This window comes from Canis lupus, chromosome X (genome assembly GCF_003254725.2).
Source record: "Canis lupus dingo isolate Sandy chromosome X, ASM325472v2, whole genome shotgun sequence".
Taxonomy (NCBI): Eukaryota; Metazoa; Chordata; class Mammalia; order Carnivora; family Canidae; genus Canis; species Canis lupus.
Genome location: NC_064281.1, coordinates 95,379,577 through 95,401,957, shown reverse-complemented (window position 1 = coordinate 95,401,957; position 22,381 = coordinate 95,379,577). Strand labels below are relative to the sequence as shown.

General features: G+C 40.7%; 1 protein-coding gene across 8 annotated transcripts in view; it reads right to left on the bottom strand.

The window, feature by feature from the left end:
- The window catches only part of GRIA3 (glutamate ionotropic receptor AMPA type subunit 3), a 282,153-nt gene that overhangs the window by 50,103 nt on the left and 209,669 nt on the right, over positions 1-22,381 (bottom strand). For all 8 annotated transcript variants that reach the window (XR_007409376.1, XM_025431120.3, XM_025431121.3 and 5 more), the window contains one exon: positions 13,914-14,112. Coding sequence is in view for 7 of the 8 variants with exons in the window: in XM_025431120.3 (XP_025286905.1) it covers positions 13,914-14,112 (199 nt within the window). In the remaining variant the exon portion in view is untranslated. The remainder of the gene's footprint in view (positions 1-13,913; positions 14,113-22,381) is intronic.

Below are 22,381 nucleotides of genomic sequence, written 5' to 3'. Positions count from 1 at the left end.
ATTTGACAAAATACAGCATCCATTCCTGATCAAAACTCTTCAGAGTGTAGGGATAGAGGGAACATTCCTCGACATCTTAAAAGCCATCTATGAAAAGCCCACAGCAAATATCATTCTCAATGGGGAAGCACTGGGAGCCTTTCCCCTAAGATCAGGAACAAGACAGGGATGTCCACTCTCACCACTGCTATTCAACATAGTACTGGAAGTCCTAGCCTCAGCAATCAGACAACAAAAAGACATTAAAGGCATTCAAATTGGCAAAGAAGAAGTCAAACTCTCCCTCTTCGCCGATGACATGATATTCTACATAGAAAACCCAAAAGTCTCCACCCCAAGATTGCTAGAACTCATACAGCAATTCGGTAGCGTGGCAGGATACAAAATCAATGCCCAGAAGTCAGTGGCATTTCTATACACTAACAATGAGACTGAAGAAAGAGAAATTAAGGAGTCAATCCCATTTACAATTGCACCCAAAAGCATAAGATACCTAGGAATAAACCTCACCAAAGATGTAAAGGATCTATACCCTCAAAACTATAGAACACTTCTGAAAGAAATTGAGGAAGACACAAAGAGATGGAAAAATATTCCATGCTCATGGATTGGCAGAATTAATATTGTGAAAATGTCAATGTTACCCAGGGCAATATACACGTTTAATGCAATCCCTATCAAAATACCATGGACTTTCTTCAGAGAGTTAGAACAAATTATTTTAAGATTTGTGTGGAATCAGAAAAGACCCCGAATAGCCAGGGGAATTTTAAAAAAGAAAACCATATCTGGGGGCATCACAATGCCAGATTTCAGGTTGTACTACAAAGCTGTGGTCATCAAGACAGTGTGGTACTGGCACAAAAACAGACGCATAGATCAGTGGAACAGAATAGAGAATCCAGAAGTGGACCCTGAACTTTATGGGCAACTAATATTCGATAAAGGAGGAAAGACTATCCATTGGAAGAAAGACAGTCTCTTCAATAAATGGTGCTGGGAAAATTGGACATCCACATGCAGAAGAATGAAACTAGACCACTCTCTTTCACCATACACAAAGATAAACTCAAAATGGATGAAAGATCTAAATGTGAGACAAGATTCCATCAAAATCCTAGAGAAGAACACAGGCAACACCCTTTTTGAACTCGGCCATAGTAACTTCTTGCAAGATACATCCACGAAGGCAAAAGAAACAAAAGCAAAAATGAACTATTGGGACTTCATCAAGATAAGAAGCTTTTGCACAGCAAAGGATACAGTCAACAAAACTCAAAGACAACCTACAGAATGGGAGAAGATATTTGCAAATGACATATCAGATAAAGGGCTAGTTTCCAAGATCTATAAAGAACTTATTAAACTCAACACCAAAGAAACAAACAATCCAATCATGAAATGGGCAAAAGACATGAACAGAAATCTCACAGAAGAAGACATAGACATGGCCAACATGCACATGAGAAAATGCTCTGCATCACTTGCCATCAGGGAAATACAAATCAAAACCACAATGAGATACCACCTCACACCAGTGAGAATGGGAAAAATTAACAAGGCAGGAAACAACAAATGTTGGAGAGGATGTGGAGAAAAGGGAACCCTCTTACACTGTTGGTGGGAATGTGAACTGGTGCAGCCCCTGTGGAAAACTGTGTGGAGGTTCCTCAAACAGTTAAAAATATACCTGCCCTACGACCCAGCAATTGCACTGTTGGGGATTTACCCCAAAGATACAAATGCAATGAAACGCTGGGACACCTGCACCCCGATGTTTCTAGCAGCAATGGCCACGATAGCCAAACTGTGGAAGGAGCCTCGGTGTCCAACGAAAGATGAATGGATAAAGAAGATGTGGTTTATGTATACAATGGAATATTACTCAGCTATTAGAAATGACAAATACCCTCCATTTGCTTCAACGTGGATGGAACTGGAGGGTATTATGCTGAGTGAAGTAAGTCAGTCGGAGAAGGACAAACATTATATGTTCTCATTCATTTGGGGAATATAAATAATAGTGAAAGGGAAAATAAGGGAAGGGAGAAGAAATGTGTGGGAAATATCAGAAAGGGAGAACATAAAGACTGCTAACTCTGGGAAACGAACTAGGGGTGGTAGAAGGGGAGGAGGGCGGGGGGTGGGAGTGAATGGGTGACGGGCACTGGGTGTTATTCTGTATGTTAGTAAATTGAACACCAAAAAAAAAAAAAAAAAAAAGAATAAAAAAAAACACAATAAAAAAAAAAAAAAAAAAAAAAAGAAAACCAATGCTGGATCTGGCCACCTGCAGTCCTCTAGGATGGGAAGTTTGAATCAGGGGCTTACTGAAGGGTCCATAAAGACACTAATACAACAGTCCTGGTCACTCAAGACCCATGCAGTAAATAAACAATGGAAAAGGAAGGGTGTCATAGGGGTCATAGGAGAAGAACTTATAAACATTTTGAGGCCTCTGGACGTTATTCGCCCATAGTGTCATTTTTTCCTCACTTTTAGGACTTTTATTGTCCATAGTCTCCAGTCAGATACCATTGCTTGAGCTTCCCTATAGATTACTGTCTGCATTTGGGGCACCCTAAAGCTTCAGATTCTAGTCCCTGAAACAATCATCTCCCATTGGTCCTTGTTGATCAGAGGAAACTCTTTCCTTTCCCTTCCTAACAGGAACACTGGGAGGAGGAGGCTACCACTCAGCAAGACAGTTGTGTTCTCTCGAGATACCTCTTCCTGCCGGAAAGGCTCTAGCTACTTCTAATCAGGCTTGTCTCTGTCCTATAGGCCCAGTGTCCAGCCTTCTCCCAGTATCCATCACATAGGATTAATAGAAAAACAGCAAATCCAAATCATCAAAGTAGAAATTCTCTTCTATGTGATATAGTTAAATGTTCTTCAAAGAGTGGCTCTTAGTCATTTGTGTTGGAATCACTTGGAGTGCTAGTTTTAAAATGCAGATCAATAGCATCTATGGGATCAACGTGGTAGAAGGAAGCGTGAGACCCAATCATCTGTGTTTTAATATAGCTCCCCAAATCATTTTATATGCAGCTAATGTTGGAAAACATTGCTGTAGTGCAGTCATTCATCAGATTATTGAGTCCCCTATTCAACATCCCTGACAAGTGGCCATTAGCCTATTCTTGAATCCCTTCAAAGATGAACAACTCACTATCTATGGAGACAGCCTGTTCTATTTTTGGATTGCTCTATGAGAATGTTCTTTTTACAATGAGCCAAAAATCTCTATCCCTGTAATATCCACCCTTTAGTTTTGTTCTGTCCCATAGGGCTTCACAAAACAAGTATAATTCATTTTTGAAATGTCTACCCTTCAAATATTTTAAGACAATCCTAATATATTCTACTGCTGCGTATTTTCTTCAGGCTAAATAGTCTCAATTCTTGTGATGTGAAAAACAATTTTGTAAAAAATTGTAGACCAGTCCTTGTAGGTCAGCTCATTGGGCAATTGCATCTGGGAGTGTTTTAAGACAAGATCAACATAGAACTATGAGAAGCCATGGTTGTCCTCTTGATGTCAACTCTAAAAAATCTGAAGGTGTCCTCCAAGCGCCTATCTTTTACCTTTGACAACTTTCTATGTATCTGTATTGCATGAATGTATCCAAGCCTCCTTGAATGTACTTCTCTTTCTCCTCAATCACTGACCATGCTGTTCTCAACCTTCTTGCTTATACAATTGGCTGAAACCCCAGGCTGAGAAAAGAAAGCAAAAAATGTTCTTCAGGATTTGGCCAGTGGGTCCGTTTGCTCCCTGCTGCTTTCATATATAACAAATGTCAGGTATTTGTCACAATTACCCAAATGGTGTGTATGTGTGTCTGTCTGGAAGAAAGGGGGCAGGATACAAATATTTGGAAACCAAACTTCAAAATTCTGTGCAAAGGGGCTTTAATAGGATTCTCTTCATGATTACCCCATTAAAACTACTACATTCAGGAAAAGGGGCTGTTCATTTTGGATGAAATAATGTCTATTGCAGTAGGGTTATTTTTAAATATGAAGGGTTGGTTATGAAATATTTCATTTGATATTGTTTGCCAAAGCAGAGATGGATCTTGCTTTTCAACTTAGGTTCCTCAAACTCATTTAAAAGAAAGCAAAGTATTCTAAAGTATTCTTTGGAGAGTCCTTTTTTAATGAACCTCATCTTCACATGCCAAATGTGAATGATGAAATTACAAATAAGACAGCTCTCAGAGCACCCTGGTCTCAAGCAATGATTTTCAATATAGCCGTGGCAGTCTATAGATTGATTTCTACCATGATACTATTATTTCAAAGCAATACTTTTTCTGGAAACTTTTTTTTTCCATCCTAAAATCCCTCCCCCAAACATATATACATACACTGTCTTGTGCAAACAAATCTTAGTGTGAACCCTACAGAAAACTAACAGTTCCTTAGTCAAGAGGAGCCATTGGCTAACATGATATGAAGTCATGGTCTTGTTGGTTTTTTTTTTTTTTTTGTCATACATATGTTCTCATGTTCCCTTTGAACTGTCTTAAAATTCTGTTTTCTCTCCAGATATTTTTTATATCCAGACATTATAAGATGTCCCTTTCTTCAGTAACCTTTTCTGACTAATTCACCTGACTCCCCTATTGTCTGTATATTGGACTCAGGGGTCTGCGTGGCATCTCCTATTCATTCCAGTGTGTTGAGGACAGGATTCTTTACCCAGTAGGTTGGAAAATCAATGTTACTGAATGATGCAAGAAATAGTCTGTGGGCTGGATGTGTTTGGTGGCTCAGTGGTTGAGCATCTGCCTTTGGCTCAGGGCATGACCCTGGAGTTCTGAGATCGAGTCCCACATCGGGCTCCTACGAGAAGTCTGCTTCTCCCTCTATGTCTCTGCCTTTCTCTCTGTGTGTCTCTCATGAATAAATAAATAAAATCCTTTAAAAAAAAAAGAAATAGTCTGTGGGCGCCTGGCTCAGTTGTTTAAGCATCTCCCTTTGGCTCAGGTCATGATCCTAAGGTCCTGGAATTGAGCCCTGCATCACAGGGAGCCTGTTTCTCCTTCTCTCTCTGCCCTACCCCCCCCCCCCCGCAACACTAGTGCATGTCCTCTTTCTTACTTTCTCTCAAATAAATAAATAAAATCATAAAAAAAACAAATAGTCTGTAACTCAGACTAGAGACTCAAAGGAGATAAATTGAGAGTCAAATAAATCAGATGTGAACACCTGATTATAACAAGATTTTTTATAAAACTGGGAAGTAAGACTCAGTTCTGGAATGCAGGTTTCTTTAGGCATAGCAGCTAACCACCTTCAGAAACCTCTTCATTAGGGCAGCAGGGAGTGTGCAGACAGGAGATGAGTTTTGGGAAAAATGTACAGACAGATGCCCACTATCAGAACTGGAAAGAAGTGCAGTAGATCATCACTATCCAAGTCCTTCCATCAAACAGGTAACATTCTAAACCATTTAGAACAGAAAGGAGATAGGTTTCACTCTACCATCCATCACCTGTGTTCTGGTACAATCTTGCTAGGGCATCAGAATTGTAGCCCAAACACAGAAAGAGAAAGCATGTTCCCTCAAATTTTTGTTACAAGCTGGAATCAGTAGCTAAAATATCCAGGACGCTCTGTACATATGTGTGTTGTAGACAGGACTTTGTGTTTTTTTCAACACTTGACATACATACACATACCTCCTCCTCGCTGCAGTCCTGTATCAAGATGAAACTTTGTGATATTAGCTAAAGTTCTGTCTCAGCATCAGCTACCCAGCCACCCTCTTCCTATTGGGAGAGAGGCATCTATTGCCTAAGGGAAGATTAGGATTATTTGAGCAGCAATGGGAGGAAAATGGAACAGAAATGCCCTCATCCTTTGTTTCAAAATAGACCTTAAAACAGAGAAACAAAGAATTGTCATATAATCCAGCAATTCTACTCCTAGGTATATACCAAAAGGAACTGAAAATAGGGATTTGAAGAGCTGTTTGTTCACTAATGTTCATTGCAGCATTATTACTTGGATAGGGTTAATCCTCAAAAAAAATTTGAAGTCCAGAAGCCCTTATGTTTCATACCTTTACTGTGTCTTACTGCTTTCTTCTTAGAAGGTGGATTTATGGTAGAAGCCTATTTTCACAGGTGACTAACTTCATTTTGCAAAAAATAATAATAATAATAATAATAACTACTCTCTCCCTGGTGCCTAACTTGATGATAGACCCTCAATATTTACTTGCTCACTGATTAAAAATGTAGAAGATGTTGAAGATTGGAATCAACATGACCACAGGACATCACCTAGTAGTTTTTTGAAAACAAAATTCATATCAAGGTCTTGTGTGAGTTGCCTTTCCTTTCAAAAGTGGAGTTTTTTGAACAAACCATTTTTGAACAAACCATTCCAGTTAACCAAATGTTTTTGTTAGCTGGGTTTCAGGAAGTTGAAATTTTACTTGATCCTATAGTCAAATTCTTAGACTTCTGCATGGTGATGAAGGAGAGTTTAAATAATTAACCTGTGCTGGCTTGCTAGGTGAACTCAAGGAATGTTTAATTGAACAGATGGACCCAATTCCTCCAACTAGAAGTGCTAAGGTGATTTGATCTTGTCAGCTAAGAAAAGACAGTGAGATCCTGAGGTGAATTACTCTAGGGAAGAGAATTTCAGAGTTCTCCCAAAGATTTGGGGATTCTGTGTGGCGTGAATTACTCTGGCATTGTCCGAGAGAGTTTGCAACCTCAAAGAAAAGGAAGATTTAACTCCCTTAGGGTTTCTAGGCTGTGAAATGCTCTCATAAGCAAGTAGGTTACCTGGGAGGACTAACAGAGAAAGGCTAATGAAATCCGTATGGTTGGTTACTTTGGGCAGATGGCCTGCATGCCCCCTTGGAAGCAGCTGAAGTTTCTAGGTGGTCTTCAAGGGCAGTTCTAAATTGTGCATAGGGAAGTTGTTGAATCTGCAGGCCCCAAAGGAATGGCTAAAGATGGACTAAGAGATGAAGTCAGGAGTAGTATTTTATGGCAGGGGTAGGGATGGGATCAGGAGGATGGCAGGAGTATACAATGAGGTTTCTCTCTCCTCCCAAAGACAGGAAAAAACCCACGTCTCTTCCACTGAGCCAGCAGAGATGATTTTATTTTCTCTTATTTTCTTCTTGGGAAATATCCCTCCCTCATGTATCCATAGAGCCTTGTCTGGAGTCTTTATGCTTTAATTGCTCCAGTGTTGGGCTTTTTTCCTAAAGTCTCCTAGGATTTGGGGCATCTGGGTGGCTCAGTCGGTTGAGCATATGACTCTTGGTTTCAGCTCAGGTCATGATCTCGGGGTCGTGAGACTGAGCCCCACATCAGGCTCTGCGATTAGCTCTGAGTCTGTTTGTCCCTCTCCCTCTGCTCCTCCTCTTGCTCTCTCTTTCAAATAAATAAAATCTTAAAAAAAATTCTCCTGGGATTTGTAGAATTCTTTGTACTTTTAGAGATCTTTTTGTGATATTATCCTATTACTAACCCTATAAGGAGGGTAGAGCAGGGAATATTCCCCTTGATAGATGAGGAAACAGACCAAATGCTTCTTACCAAAGGAAAAAAAAGTCACCAGTGGATGTGGAACTAGAAATCATTTTCATCCTCTCTCTTTTTCTTTCCAGTTTTATCCAGCCATGACATAACCCTTGGCATATCGGAAAGTATAATTAGCTGTGAATAATAGAGGTTTGCTGTGTTTGTGGCATTCACTCTAGTTTTATGGATGTCTTCCTTTTCTTTGCCATCTTATCTTGGATCCTTTTGAGGTTACCAGAGCATGGGAGAATGTCATTTAAAAGTGTGGATAGGTTTTCTTTTCTGATTGATCCATCAAGGGATATAAAAACAAAGATCAACCAGGAGATAATACAGATGCCTTAGCATGCTTGATTCATGCATAACAGCCCCTGTTTCTGTGAATGCTTAGGCCAGAAAGGTATTGAGATGAAATGGAAAGAGGATTCAATCTGGACTCAGAGTTCTACTCTCCCCCATTGATCTGAGTGACATTTGGCAAGTCACAATGTCATTTTGCTCCCTGTGTCTCCTCCACGAAGTAGGTGCAATTGTGCCTGTTCTGGCTGCATTGCAGGATTGTCGAGTGAATTGAATGTGGTAATGTTATGTGAATATGTGTTGAAAATTGACAGCCTCCTAGGTTGTGAACTCCCAGAGGCTAGAGGCCATTTCTGTTTTATTCATTACCTACCTGACCTTCATGTTGGGTTTGTGGAGAATCATTAACCCTCCTATTGTTCACCATGGGTTGTATCTGTAGATTGGCATGTGTGGGGAAGGAGCAATGTAAAAATGAACACTGTCAGCTGCCCTGGAGGTGTGATCATCTAGTTTCTTGACATGCCTATATTTCAAGTCTGTCTGTCCCCAAAAATAACCTCCAAATATGGTGGAAAACCCTGTCGAGGTGTTTTCATGTGATTTGGCAAAAGACAGAAATTTAATTTTGTGTACAGAGATGGAGCTTCAGTGCTTAGCCTAGAACTTGGCACATGGAGTGTGCTCAAAGAAAAGAGTTATTATTGAAAGAGTGATGAATACATCATAGAATCTAGGGCATTATTATTAGCCTGTCTTCATTGCTACATTTTCTTCTTTCTCTTGGAGGCAGATATTAGGTATGTTGTCACTTGTGTACAGTTGGCAGGTTAACTGTCTTCTACTCCCTTGGAGAGTGTCCTTTCCACCCACCTCAAGACCTGTCCGCAAGGAAGACCTAATGGAACCACAGATCCCTAGCTGCTGAAGGATGGGAAAAGCCAACAGCTGTCTGGGTGTACCGTGCCCTTTTCCCAAGGCCTATGTGGCCAGGTCTCAGCATCCTCACCTTGTGCCTCCTGTTCCACCTCCAGTCTTTTTTTTTTTTTTTTAAGATTTTTTGTGTTTATTCATGAGACACACACACACACACACACACACACACACACACAGAGAAAGAGAGAGAGAGAAGCAGAGACACAGGCAGAGGGAGAAGCAGGCTCCATGCAGGGAGCCCGAAGTAGGACTCGATCCCAGGTCTCCAGGATCATGCCCTGGGCTGAATGCAGGTGCTAAACCACTGAGCCACCCAGGGATCCCCTCTACCTCCAGTCTTGACCTATGAGGTATAGGAAGGAGTCTTGTTGTGTAATGTATCATGACATAGGAAAATAAGATTGTTTTTGACAAGGTGGCATCCCAACAGCCATGTCAAAGTTAAAAAACAAATTTTTCTTTTTAAAAACTGTCAAGTGGTATATACAACAGATGTCTCTGACCTGCCATCCCTTGATGTCAACTCATCTCTTGTTGTTGCTATTATGTGTTCCCTAGTGTGTGGTTTGGCTGTGTCCTCAAACATTTGGTCACATCATATGTGTCTTCAAACTAATTAAATCTGGTTGCAGTTGTCCAAGTATATTGTCTTTCAAAATTGCAAATTCATCATAGTTACCTGGTGAGAAAATTTTTAACAAAAAGACTTTATAATTTGATGTGTATCCTAGGCCTGGGGCATGCGTTATGGGGTCTATTGTGTACATAGGTCAGTTGTAACAAAGCATAAAAATTAATGGTTAGTTTTCTTGATCATGTCAAAAGGTCAACATACTCAGCATAGGTGCATCTGTGGGGAGACTTCCCCCTTCCCCTTATATACTTCAAAAGCCCTATAAGAAATAACTGCGAAATGTTGAAATGTGGGCTCCAATTAAAAATGCTTGTGTGTGTGTGTGTGTGTGTGTGTGTGTGTGTATGAGAGAGAGAGAGAGAGAGAAAGAGAGAGAGAGAGATTCTGAATGTGTAAGCAGGATCCAAATACTATTAGTAGGGACTGCTTTCCAAATCAGTTTGGAGGGCTCTTCGTTTATAGCCTAAATTTAAAAAAACATAAATGACCGATGACAACAATTAGGCAGAGTCTTGTGTTCAAATAAAATAATTTCCATGAGTAATTCAGCTGTGCTACATGGGGGGTACCATGTCTCCAAGTCAGAAGACAGAACAGTCCCCTTGGTGGTTTCCAGATAAAGTTCAATTCCTCTGTCCTACTCAGGGCCCTAGAGCAACTCACTCTCTCTCCACTCCTCTCCTTTTATATTTAATTTTTTAAAGGGGTTTATTTTTTTAGGATTTTATTTATTTATTTATTTGAGAAAGAGAGAGTGAGCGAGTGCACACACTCATGAGCAGGAGGAGGGGCCGAGGGAGAGGGGAAGCAGACTCCCCCTGAGCAGGGAGCCAGATTCGGGGCTTGATCCAACGAGCCTGGGATCATGACCTGAGCTGAAAGCAGATGCTTAACTGACTGGACCACCCAAGTGCCCCTCTTAAAGGGTTTAAGGAGAAAAAATGAGTGGGAAATATCAGAAAGGGAGACAGAACATGAAAGACTCCTAACTCTGGGAAACGAACTAGGGGTGGTGGAAGGGGAGGTGGGTAGGGGGTGGGGGTGACTGGGTGATGGGCACTGAGGTAGGCACTTGACGGGATGAGCACTGGGTGTTATTCTATATGTTGGCAAATTGAACACCAATAAAAAATAAATTTATTAAAAAATTCATTTTAAATATTTCATTTAAAAAAAAATCTCCTTTAATCTCCTGAACTACCTTCAATGGGGATATAGTCAAGTCTCTGGAAAAGACATCAAGCATCATAATTATCTCCTAATATTTCTAGGGGTCTGAAGGCTGAGAGAATTTTGGAAGTGCTTTTTTCCCCAGTGCTACTTTTTTAACATGAATCTGTATCAGGTTAAATTTCCAAAACTTAGTGGGGAATGATCATTTCGGTGCAGCTTTCCAAATCATAGTGGCATTTCTCTGGGTAATGACAATAAAGCTGTCGACTTGTTTTTTAGCATGGGTGCTTCCACTGTAGTTGGGACATTTCGTTTTGGAGCTACTGTCTAAGGAAATCAGTTTGAAAGTCAAGAGGGCTGACTGTAATATTTCAGAAGTCTCTTCCAGCTGCATACATTTTGCTTGGTATCATTCCCTCTCCCCCCCCCACCGCCTCCTTTCCTGATGGAGCAGGTCCCTCTGTGCCTATGACTTTACGTGATGGTCGATAACAGTTAAGGATAGCTTGAAAATAAGAGAAACAAAGGAATCATTTTAAAATACCATCATTTTAATGGCAGCTTTATCCAGGATGAGTAAAAATGTCTGCAGGGCAATTGGAAAGGAATTGTATTTTATTTATTTCTCTCTCCTAGTGGAAGAACTAGAGGGCTGGCCCCAGGCTGTTTTATGGTATTACTACTTGGTCCCTGTGGTTTTAGTATGCAGTGAGAATGGGAAGAAATGAGCTCATGTTATGTTTGTAAATGTTGCATGTGATCTCGTTTTATTCTCTAAAGTTCAGAGGCATGCCATCAGAGGCCTTCACTTTTTTCTGTGTGTAGTGGAGTGACTAATCTTAAAACTGCCTTGAGGTCATTGAGGGTTGTGGGGCGGAGGGGGTGGTGGTGACAAGCTAGTTTGTGAAATCCCTGAGTGAGAGATGATGTGTTCTGGCTCATTGTCTTCTCTGATCTATGTGGTTCAAGGCGGGTGGAGTGGAGAGCATGGAGAGGACACATCGCTTCAAGACCAATTGGTTGGGCCCCCCTGTATTAGATGAATATCAACCTTACCCTTTGTTAGGTTTGCATGACATTTTCAGTACAAGCAGGCTAAAAAAGTTGATCTTTCTAGATTGCTCAGTTCCATTCTTAGATCATCAACCTTTGTGTGCTGCCTGAAGAACTTCCCCACAGAATCCTAACGCTGTCATCAGCGACCATTTGAGGAAAAAGAAAAGTGGTGCATGAGAATTAGAAAATGATTTGCATTTCCCTATACCTAGAAATATCCAGCTCCCTCTCTAATCAGATTTTCATAAGAGCTCCATTTCCATACGAATTACTCATTGGCTGTAAAGGTCACTAGGAATTGGTGAGCATTAGAAACCGCAAACCAATTAGAACGCAGCAATAGCTTCACTCAGAATTGGATGTTGATTCAAATTGGCTCTGGCAATATGATGCTTTTTAATGAAACCATCATTGAATAGATTAGCAGACACTTTCCTGGTTTTTCAGAAAGACACAAAAGGCACGGGGGATGGGGTCTGGGTGTGGGGACAATGACTATTTGGTCACACTTTCAAGTCTTTGTGCTAATCAATATCCCTCGAGAGGGTCCTTTGCTGGCAGTATGGATGAATGGCCTTTGAAAGCTTAATGGGAATTGATGCCATCTATCGATTACCATTTAAAACACACCTTCCTAATTTCTAATTGTCTTTGAAGGTAAAATGCTTTCCAATGGAACAAGTATCTCTTATCAGACAGTCTAAGTCCTTTGTCTCAATAGGCTAAGTGATCAATTACTTCATAGGCCAACATGATGCCTATTGGGATGCTGCTGGAGGTTCATACCAAACCAGCTTTCCATGGAGCTGATTATGTGCTGACTACTCAGCAGATGGAAATCCCTGGCTTGCTGCCCTGAAACATGTGAGTGGTTTCATGCAGGCAGGGGATTATTTCAAGATAAGTTTCTGGGATTGCCACAGTGGTCAAGGTCAAGGCCAGGTTAGTTCCAGGAGGTCTTCAGTGATGGGTTCCAATACTGGGCCCTTCTCCCTGGTTGGGGATTTTGATCTGCTCGATAAATAGTGGTAGAATCGAGAAAGGGATATGCAGAGCCAATGAGAATTCTTGAAAGGGTCCCATAACTAATGCTTTCTCTTTCAGGGAATGAAAGCAGCTTTTAGCTAATTGCTATAATTTTAAGAAACATACGCCCGTTTTCCCAGGAAATAATTGAACAAATCTCATGATAATACATGTAGAAATATATTTCTTACTGATTTCTTAAAATAAGCCAGTTTAGAACCAATATGCTTTTACCCTGGACTTGGAGGAAAGGTCAGTAATTATACCTGCCATCCAATAACTTGATTATTGGTTGTAAAGACTAAACGTTTCCCTTTTACCTACTATACAAGTGGCTTCTGGATCATTGCTACAACCAGTTATAGTGGTGACAGTGGCAGGCAGTGGATAATGTATAGAATGGGCCCATTTTCTAATCACCATACTTTTGTGGTTGGGGCAACTGAAGAAACATTTGAATTCTTAACCATTCCACTGGTGGTCTTTCTTAGAGTTCAGTTGGTACAGAAAAAAGATCTTGAAAGTTTATGTAAAAGTGGCATGTCCATCAATTTTCTGCTTCAGTCTCCTTTCATCCTTTCTCTTGACAGTGTTTATGGAGCCTGACTAACTTTTGCTCGTGAACAGCTTGCTGTTTCCCCACTAAGGTTTTTTGGTCGATGATGGGGCGGCGGGGGTGGAATAAGTGTACTCAAGAAATTAAAACAATTACCGGCTTCTCTGAAAATGGAACTATCAGCATGAACACTTGAAACAAGTGTAAAACATTTCAATAAGAAACCATTGTCTAAAATAGAATATGCAATTTTATAGTCTATCACTCCTCAGAATCTTCGAGTCAAGTACCTACCTTCTCTGAACTGAGACATTAAATCACTGCTTTTGTAAAAGCTAGAAAGAAGAACGCGCATTACTTAGTTTAGTTCCCTCATTTCTGAAGCAAGGTGATCAAGGCTGACAGAAGTTATATGACTTGCCCAAGGACAAAGGAGCACTCCGCGCCAGGGCTGGGCTTCCAACCTGGGAGTTCAGGCCTCGCGCTCTCCATAGGCCACTTGTCAGGCTGCACGCTCTTAGTTGTCAACAATGAATTAGGTCACCAACTAAGCCCAGCCAAGATGCTCTGCTTTGATAACAACCCCACACGTTCCCCACCCTCCCTTAAGGAGCCTTTGTGAGAAGACTGGACGATAAAAACCAGCGGGCCCGATTCACCGCAAGGCACTTACTCGGAAAAATTCTTTTGTTGAACCGGAGTCCAGGGTCCCATATGCAATTTCAGTCTGCTTAGCTAAGTCTTCGGCACTCTCTATGGGAGAAACCATCCTCTCCACAGTCAGAAAAGCAGCAAGATTGGCAGTATAGGAGGAAATTATGATCAAGGTGAAGAACCACCAAACCCCTCCGACAATGCGCCCAGACAGCGATCTGCAAGACAAAACAGAGACCAAGCCAGACCCAGAGGGGCCGGATTTCAGTTTAAAAAAATCCTTGTCTTTATTTCTGGAAAGGGAAGTGGTTTCAGGAGAGTTGAAGTAGATGATGTCAGGGAATTAAAACACCAAACGAAAGTAACACGTTCACAACATCCCGTGTCAGGATGGCAGATGATGATACATGCATAATGCTCTTCGGGCCTATATAGCTTGCAAAGCGGGATTTTTTTTTTTTAATCCTAGGAAAAACATCTCTAGCAGCTTCTGCTTACACGTAAGAACTGTACTTATCAGATTCTCTTCCTGTGGGAGCCCTGATGGGCATGCCTGTGGAAGACGGCTCCCTTCCTTTAAGGCTGGTGGTGCCCAGCCTGCACTGTAAAAAAAAAAAAAAATCTCATGCTCAGGCCTAGCCCAACACCAGGTCAGTCAGAGCCTGGGAAGTGGGACCCACACATAACATTTTTTAAAGCTCCCCAGGCGATTACGGGGTACAGCCAAGGTTGAGAACCACTGATGGAAGGTGATGTCATGGTAGAAACACAGGATCAAAACCCTTCACTTATTTCAAGAGAAATGGGTAAGTGGAGGCGTACTCTTCACTCTGAGTTTAGGAAACTTAATAAAGACTGTGCCATTTTGTGGAGTTGGTGGCCCATGGGGCAAGGAGCCATTAAGACCGTATTTATTAGCATCTTAATAGAAATGGCTAGTGGGGCTCAGGAGCTTAGCTCTAGGGATCAAAACTTTCCTCTTTTACTAAGACATAGGAGGGGCCTAAAGGTAGGGAACTATCTGTGTACTAGAATTTGCCAGGCACCAAAAGCCTGGTTTCCACGCCTACCTCCCAGCCCCCCCAAACAATCAAAACGAAACCATCCTCACCAGCCGCCAAAGAACTGCTTCAGAGTGGAATCACCCTCTGCGGTTTCTTTAGGAGACTCGGTCAAAAGGTTAACAAGTTAACTTCAGAAGGACCTATTATCACATTGTCTTGGATTAGTCCATCTACTTAGGAGCGGAGGGGGCAGAAGGCGGGTAAGGTGCACTAAGGGGCAATTTTGCTCTTCAAGAGGACTAGCCTGTGGCTGCACGCCGGGTGTTTGTGAAAACGCAGATTCAGAATATCCGAGCGCTCAACAAGCTGCGCCTCGGCCGTGTCACGGGTGATCGCCAGGGGTCTGCACACCAAACTGAGAAATCTCGTTCTTCTTCTGCATCACCGATTCTCAACTCTGCCTGAACATCAATATCATCTGGGAAGCATGAGACAAAAGACAACAAAACACGACGACACACAAAACATGCCCCGGCTCCACCGCAGGCCAGTGAAATCAGACTCTTTGGGGGTTAGGCCGAAGGAGCAGCATTTTTTTTTTTTATTCATGATAGACGTAGAGAGAGAGGCAGAGACACAGGAGGAGGGAGAAGCAGGCTCCATGCAGGGAGCCCGACGCGGGACTCTATCCCGGGACTCTAGGATCACGCCCTGGGCCGAAGGCAGGCGCTAAACCGCTGCGCCACCAGGGATCCCCAGGAGCAGCATTTTTATAAAGCTCTGGTGCAGCCGGGACTGGGGGTCACGGCGGGGCCTGCACTGTGAATGCTGCTCAGGGAGAGGGTCTGGGGGGGCGGTTAGAGGGCACTGGAAGCTCGGCGATGGGAGGCGGCTTGTACGGAGGCACTTTCGTCTCCTTCACAGTGTTGCTGACGGCTGCTCTGGCTGCAGAAATGAAAATCTGGTCCCTAGGTTTTATAAAACGTTGCCACGTTATCTCTAGGATAGTTCTCTCCGTGGCAGAGCTCCATCCTGATTAGGCTCTGTTCTCTCATGCCCAGAAAAGCTCGCAGGCAAAGAACCCACTCTGTCATAAAGTGAAGAATAGGCGTAGGAGCCTGGCACAATTCCAGGCTCTGTGGGAAGAGGGCAGTTCTGGGCTGAAACCTGGCAAATCAAGCTCTTCTCTGTATTTGCATTTTACCACTTGGAAGCAAATTTAAATTCCTGTGTCCCAAGATAAACTTTTATTGGCCTCTGGAAAATTCAGTTGTTTCTGATTTTACACTCCGGTCAAATAATTTTGGCAGGTGTTTGAATAATGGTGGTCTTTATTGATGAACTAAAACAAAACTACTTGATTTTTAAAGTTTGTGATTCCTATTGGTTGCAGGATGCTTAAAACAACCCTGCTTTCTTTATTTTTGAACACAATCACCTGTAGCCTTTCAGATGTGAAAATCTGCTTTGCAACAGATTTCTCTAATGGTTCTATTCTCCCAGGATCTCATCTGGGAACATGTCCCTTTTAATCAGAAGCGGTGAAAACATCCAGGTGAGGCGGAAAGAATGCGTTACCCTTCCAAATGCTAAAAGTTTCCAGGATATTTCAGTTACGAATTTGGACCTTTATAGTCTTTCTTCATTGTTGCCATATATATTTAACTTATCCTCAACTGATCTGACTCTGGAAATAATTTTACCATATAAAAGATTAATGTTTCAAAGTAGCATCTGTAGTAATAGGGTAATAAAAACGATAATGATAATAGCTAACCCTTACAGAGCACTTCCAGACTGTTCTGATTGCTTTAGGTTGACATGGGTCAACTCTTTCAACCCTCCTTCCCTATGGTTAGGCACTATTTATACAGATTAGGAAACAGAGGCATCTTACAGATAAAGAAACTGAGGCACAGGGAGGAGAAATAGGAAATGATCTATTCTTACACAATAGGAAAGAAATGCCCACATATTTGTGCTACAAAATAGTCATAGTTTGTGTAAGAAAATCCAGAATGGTGTATAAATCACAGAAGGTGCAATTTTCTGACAACTGAGAATTATAGTTGCAGGAAAAGCAAACAAGTTTGGATAATTATTGTTTATTATTTGTTCATTCGAAATGGAACTGGGAATGCCATCCTTATTTGGAATGACGGGGTTTTCCTGAGACCAAGGGGAGAACTGACTTTGGAGTATTTCCAGAATCATGCTTTGGTATAGAAAGGGGTGTATTAAGCTGCTGCGAATACCGATGGTAGTTTATGCATTGTCTCCTTGAAACAGAGAAAAATACAGTAATTTATGGAAATTATATTTGTGCCATTCTAGTGAGGCTAATGGATTGTGTCTGTATGATCTAAAATCAAGCCTGCACATGCTAATCTGGTTATTTTGGCCACCATAATAGGGGACTCAGATAATCATGTGGTTGATCTATAGCACTTAGCTGAGATTGGCTGTTGACGTGACTGAAAATAAACCTAAATGCAAAATGGTCATTTTTGTGGCCTCTTGTATACATGGCTATTGACTTTGGCAACTACGTGGTTAATATGATGAGATATATATATATCTATGAGCATGGAAAATTTTGGTGAATATTCATATAGAAATGGTATAATAGTGTCCATAAGCCTCAGCAGAATGGAAAAGGAGCTTCCTTGGAAACTATGTTAAATGCACAAGCTTGCATTCAACATTCTCCCCTCAAGGCAGCAGTAGCTTTGACAAGAATCATAGTGGAATTTCTACCACTTTCTTTCCTTTATGGCGTGAACGCCTAAATCATTTCACTGAAAAAAGGTACAGTGGAAACTCACAGGGAAGATGCTCTGTAAGAATTTTTACATTTCCCTTTTCTCATTAATGAAACTATAGCCATTTAATAACCCACATTTCACATGGAGGCTATATAAAAAGTGACTGATGGGTCAGCCCCATGACATTTTTAAAAGGATCTATTAAAACAAGACAAGACTTTATAGTTGAGTTAAAAAGACCTGTCATTTTCCAGTTTTTTTCCCTCCATTAATGCAGCTTCAAAATGTTTAACATTCATTTTAAATAGTTTTGTTGCACAAGACAGATTTTGAGGTTGACATAATGAAATGGCTATAAAATGCTGCACATTTAGTATTTATAAAAATGCATTATAAGGAGCATATTGCATACCTTTTGAAGAAATGTAAGAGGGAGTGAATGAAAGCGGATTAGCAATAAGAAAAACAGATGTAAAAACACTGCAAAATAATATATAATGTTCTTGTTATCTGTAATCATACCGGAGTTTCTGAGTTAATAATAAAATGTATTTTATGACCTCTGAAATGCTAATAAAAGTGAGCTATGTGCTGTAACCTTCATCCTGTAAGTAAATTTTGAAATCTGCACTTTACTAGCTTCACAAGACCAAGAGCTGAAACTGTAACCACTTCTGTGCACAAACTCTTCATCATGCTCTTTTCTCCCCCTCTTCTTTTTTCTAAAGTATGTATCTTTTCTACACCCTATTCAATGCTCATTCTATGACAGGTTTTTAAAAAATGTGCAGAATCAATCTTTGGCTCATATAGTATTTTCTGATGGGAATAAGTAACCATCTCCCAGACTGAGAACTATGGCGTTCAGCCAGAAAAGTCATAAAATGGTTGCAATAAAAATCCTGCTATTACATCATTAATTGATCACCACATCACTACTACTTGGAAGAGAATTTGCAGTAGGATAAGACCCTAGTCAGACATCAGCAAAGGAAAAGCTATTGTTTAAAATGGAGCCCCCAAATCCTGCTGTCTTTGGGTCCCATTCATTTCATACTCTTCATGTCTTTTATTATTTTGCACACATTTTCCATTTTACAAAAGGTCAGCTAACCTGAACAGATGCCCTGCCTCCTCCTCTAAAGTATCTGATATCTTGCAGAACTAGAGAAGAGTAATGCCTTTGGAATAATATGTACATGGTAATCAGATTCAAGTTAGCGTTCTCCCTCCAGTTTCTCTGTTAGAATTCCCCCAATCCTCCCACCTTCACCCTGGCTAGACCTCAGATGTCCCTGCAGCTTCAAAGAAAGTCAGCAGGGGGAGCATTTGTCTGGAAGGACTCCGACTTTGGACTGCTCCGCAAGGTTCTATCCAAGTTTTACAAAGGAAATAAATTACAGATTAAAAAAAATTGTAACATTTCTGTCAATATTAGTAAATCATTATAGAATATACAATCAAGACGTTTGCACGAGGTGTGATCCTTAAGGAGAGCACTATATGGATTCAAGAAGGAAAGTTGTTGGTTATTTCTCATCAGAAATCGGCTATGTGGCACTGACTACAGTTTCAACTGTATTCCTAAGGAGTTTTAGGGACTAAAAAGCAAGTAAGATATTAACTGCTAGTATTTGTGAAATTAGAGTGGTGAAGAGCAGCCAGTTTAATAATGAGGATAGCTACCCTTTACTGGGAACTTACTATCCACCAGGTACTGTGCTTTACATTTTATGGATGAGAAACTGTGGCTTAGCCAGATTTAGTAACATGCCCCAGAGGTTATACAACTCCTAAGCAGATTGGGGATCTAGTGAAATTAACTCCAGCACCTGCATCCTTAACCAGTAGGCTACCTCCATCTGGCTACACCCACTGCCCATCTTCCCAATCCCCTCCAGGGGAAGAGGGTTGAATGGAATCTCCTCATACTTTCCTCTCCTCACTGCCCTACACAGATCAGTTTGTATATGGATATAACCTCAGCTTATCACATTGATTAGCCTCTCTAAAGGCAATTCAGCCTCCAGCTGAATTGTTCACTCCAAACAACTGGAGTAGTTGAAAATACCAAACCTAATATTGACATGGGCTCTTTAAGCTTCCAAGCCCCTGTCAATACCTTTATTTAATGGAAACAGAATGATGCTCAGCGTTCCTCATGTCGTCTCATTGTTGATTTCCCACACTTTTACTCTGAGTGGGCACGTGCTTGGCAGCATTTTAAGTGCCCACTGCCTCCTTTCTTTAACAACCGGGGCAAAGGCAGAGTTTCATTGGAGGCTGGGAGACTAGAAAATACTCCTGTGGACAAATCTGAGGAAAAGAATGGAACAGGCAATGCACCTTCAGATCCGTAGTGGTGAGGCAGTGGGTGGTAGTGGAAACAGTTGTACTGCTGGCTCTTAAAACCTCTATGACCCTGGCCTCCACCACAGTCTCTCTCTGGGTACTGTTCTTTTGTTTGTGCTGTGAAAAAAAAGCAGCATGAAGTGGAACAGCCTAGGTTGTGGACTTGGAGTTAGGTTTGAATACTGGCTCTGCCATCAGCCGTGTGACTGGGCAAATTATTTACACTGACCGTCACCTTCTTCCACTTAAAAATAAGTACGAGGCGGCAGTGTTTTGAAGATTAAAATTTGTATGATAATACAGGAAAAGTACCTATACACGGCAGGAGCTCAGTGAGGGCTGTTGTCCCTCTGCCTTCAGGAAACAGAAGCAGTTGGGTCAATGTACCTGATGTCTCCTCCTGCTATAATAGTTGGTAGTTTTACTTTAAAATGTGGTCTCTTATAATTCCTTGAATTGCTTCAATTTTGGGAAAAGTCAGAGTGTACAATGCATGTTCACATTTGGGGCTTTCTGGAGAGTCTACATTCTAAGTGTGGCCATTAAACCAAGTATAACATTGACATTTGGAGCCAAGGCAACCATGAATCTTAGAGTACAACTATGTCATTATCAGGAATTTCGAAATCTGTTAATAGAAGAGCACATTTCAGTGGACTTTTCTGTTATATGATTGAGCACAAATATATAACCAGTAGAGCTCTCAAGGAGAAAAAAGTGTGCTACAAAGTATAAAATTTTATCAAGAGGCTTAAAGATATAATTTTCTTTGAAGGACACAAAAGACAGTATTGAAAGAGGGATCACCCATGTGGTAGAAGATATACATAGTAATAATTTATTACTCAAAAGCACAAAAAGGAGGATGTTACTCTAGACCAGTGTTATTCCATAGGCTATGTGCACCATTGCTGGGTTGAGTTGCAATTAGTGTTTAAAACAACATGGCACACTGTAAGAGTGATGTTTGGTAAAACTTGTGTCATATACATGTTATATACATATATATGCACTGAGTCATGATGGAAAATGTAGTTCGTATTGAGGGACATGCTCAAAAAGTTTGAAAGCCATTGCTCTATATGACAGTATCTAGTGCAGTATAATGAAATGTGTGTCTCGGAGAAAAAAGGATTAGATATATATATATGCCATAGAAGAGCCACAGTTTAAATTCTGCTACAAAAAAAAAAAATCTACCCAGCTTGTCATGTTCAGGTCATCATCTTTAAGTTAGTACTTAATGAGGCAATATGCATAAATACTTCCAAAAACAGATAGCTTTTGAAGAGTCCTGTTTGAGTATATAGAGTAGTATGCAGCACTCCAGTGGGGATAACACAAATTTAGTTTTGAAAATTCACTTACAGAAACCAATAAAATCTCCAGCCTTAATGACTCTTTAGCATTGCCTCAACACAGATTACCAGCCATGTTAAAAATCACTCAATTACGGGATCATTCAGAAACCCTAGTCTCCAAGTGAACATTTTAAAAAATAAGAAAAGAAAGAAACTAGCAAAATAAATGAACTCCCAGTGGTACCACATGGGAGATGACACACATTGTAAGCACAAAAGGAACAGGGAGTGAAATACTTTGGAGAATCTGACCAAGCAGATTGAGAGTGGCAAAAGATATGACTTAGACAAAAGAGGCTTGTCCCATATACATTACATTAGAAACTTGAAGATGGTTATCCATGAGTTATGCTGCAAATCTTCATTTGAAATGTTTTGTGCTCCAAGTGGATAATCTTAAAATGAAGTAGGCTGTAAAACCATAGTAGTTGACCTTCTGAGTCCTTATATTCTAAATGAAAGTCCCCATATGTTTGTATAATGGACTCTGGTCAGTATTTGGATTAATGTTCAATTTTACCAAAACTACAACTTTTTATTTCAGAAAAAAACCCACTTCCCCCTGCCCCGATTTTAAAGATGCTGCATTTGCTTATAATATTTTATGATTATGAATTCAATACTGTTTCTGTTTAGGTGAGTTAACACTTAAACTAAGTGGGCAAGGTCTAGGACATTCACATTCAATATTTTTAATAGCTTCACTGAGATAAAATTTGCATATCATAAAATTCACCAATGTAAATGTACAATGAATGATTTTAGTCAACTTAAGAGTTGTGCGGCCATCACCACAATCCAGTTTTGGAACATTTCTATCACCCTGAAAAACTCCTTCATGCTCATTTGTGCTTAATCCTGACAGGGCTGGGACTAGGGTGAGACAAGTGAGGCATTTACCCCATGCACAAAATTTAGAGGGGTACCAAAATCTCATTAATCAAGATAAATAACATTTTAGTGCAATATTTAAAAAAATCAAGATTAATTCAAGAAACCCATGAT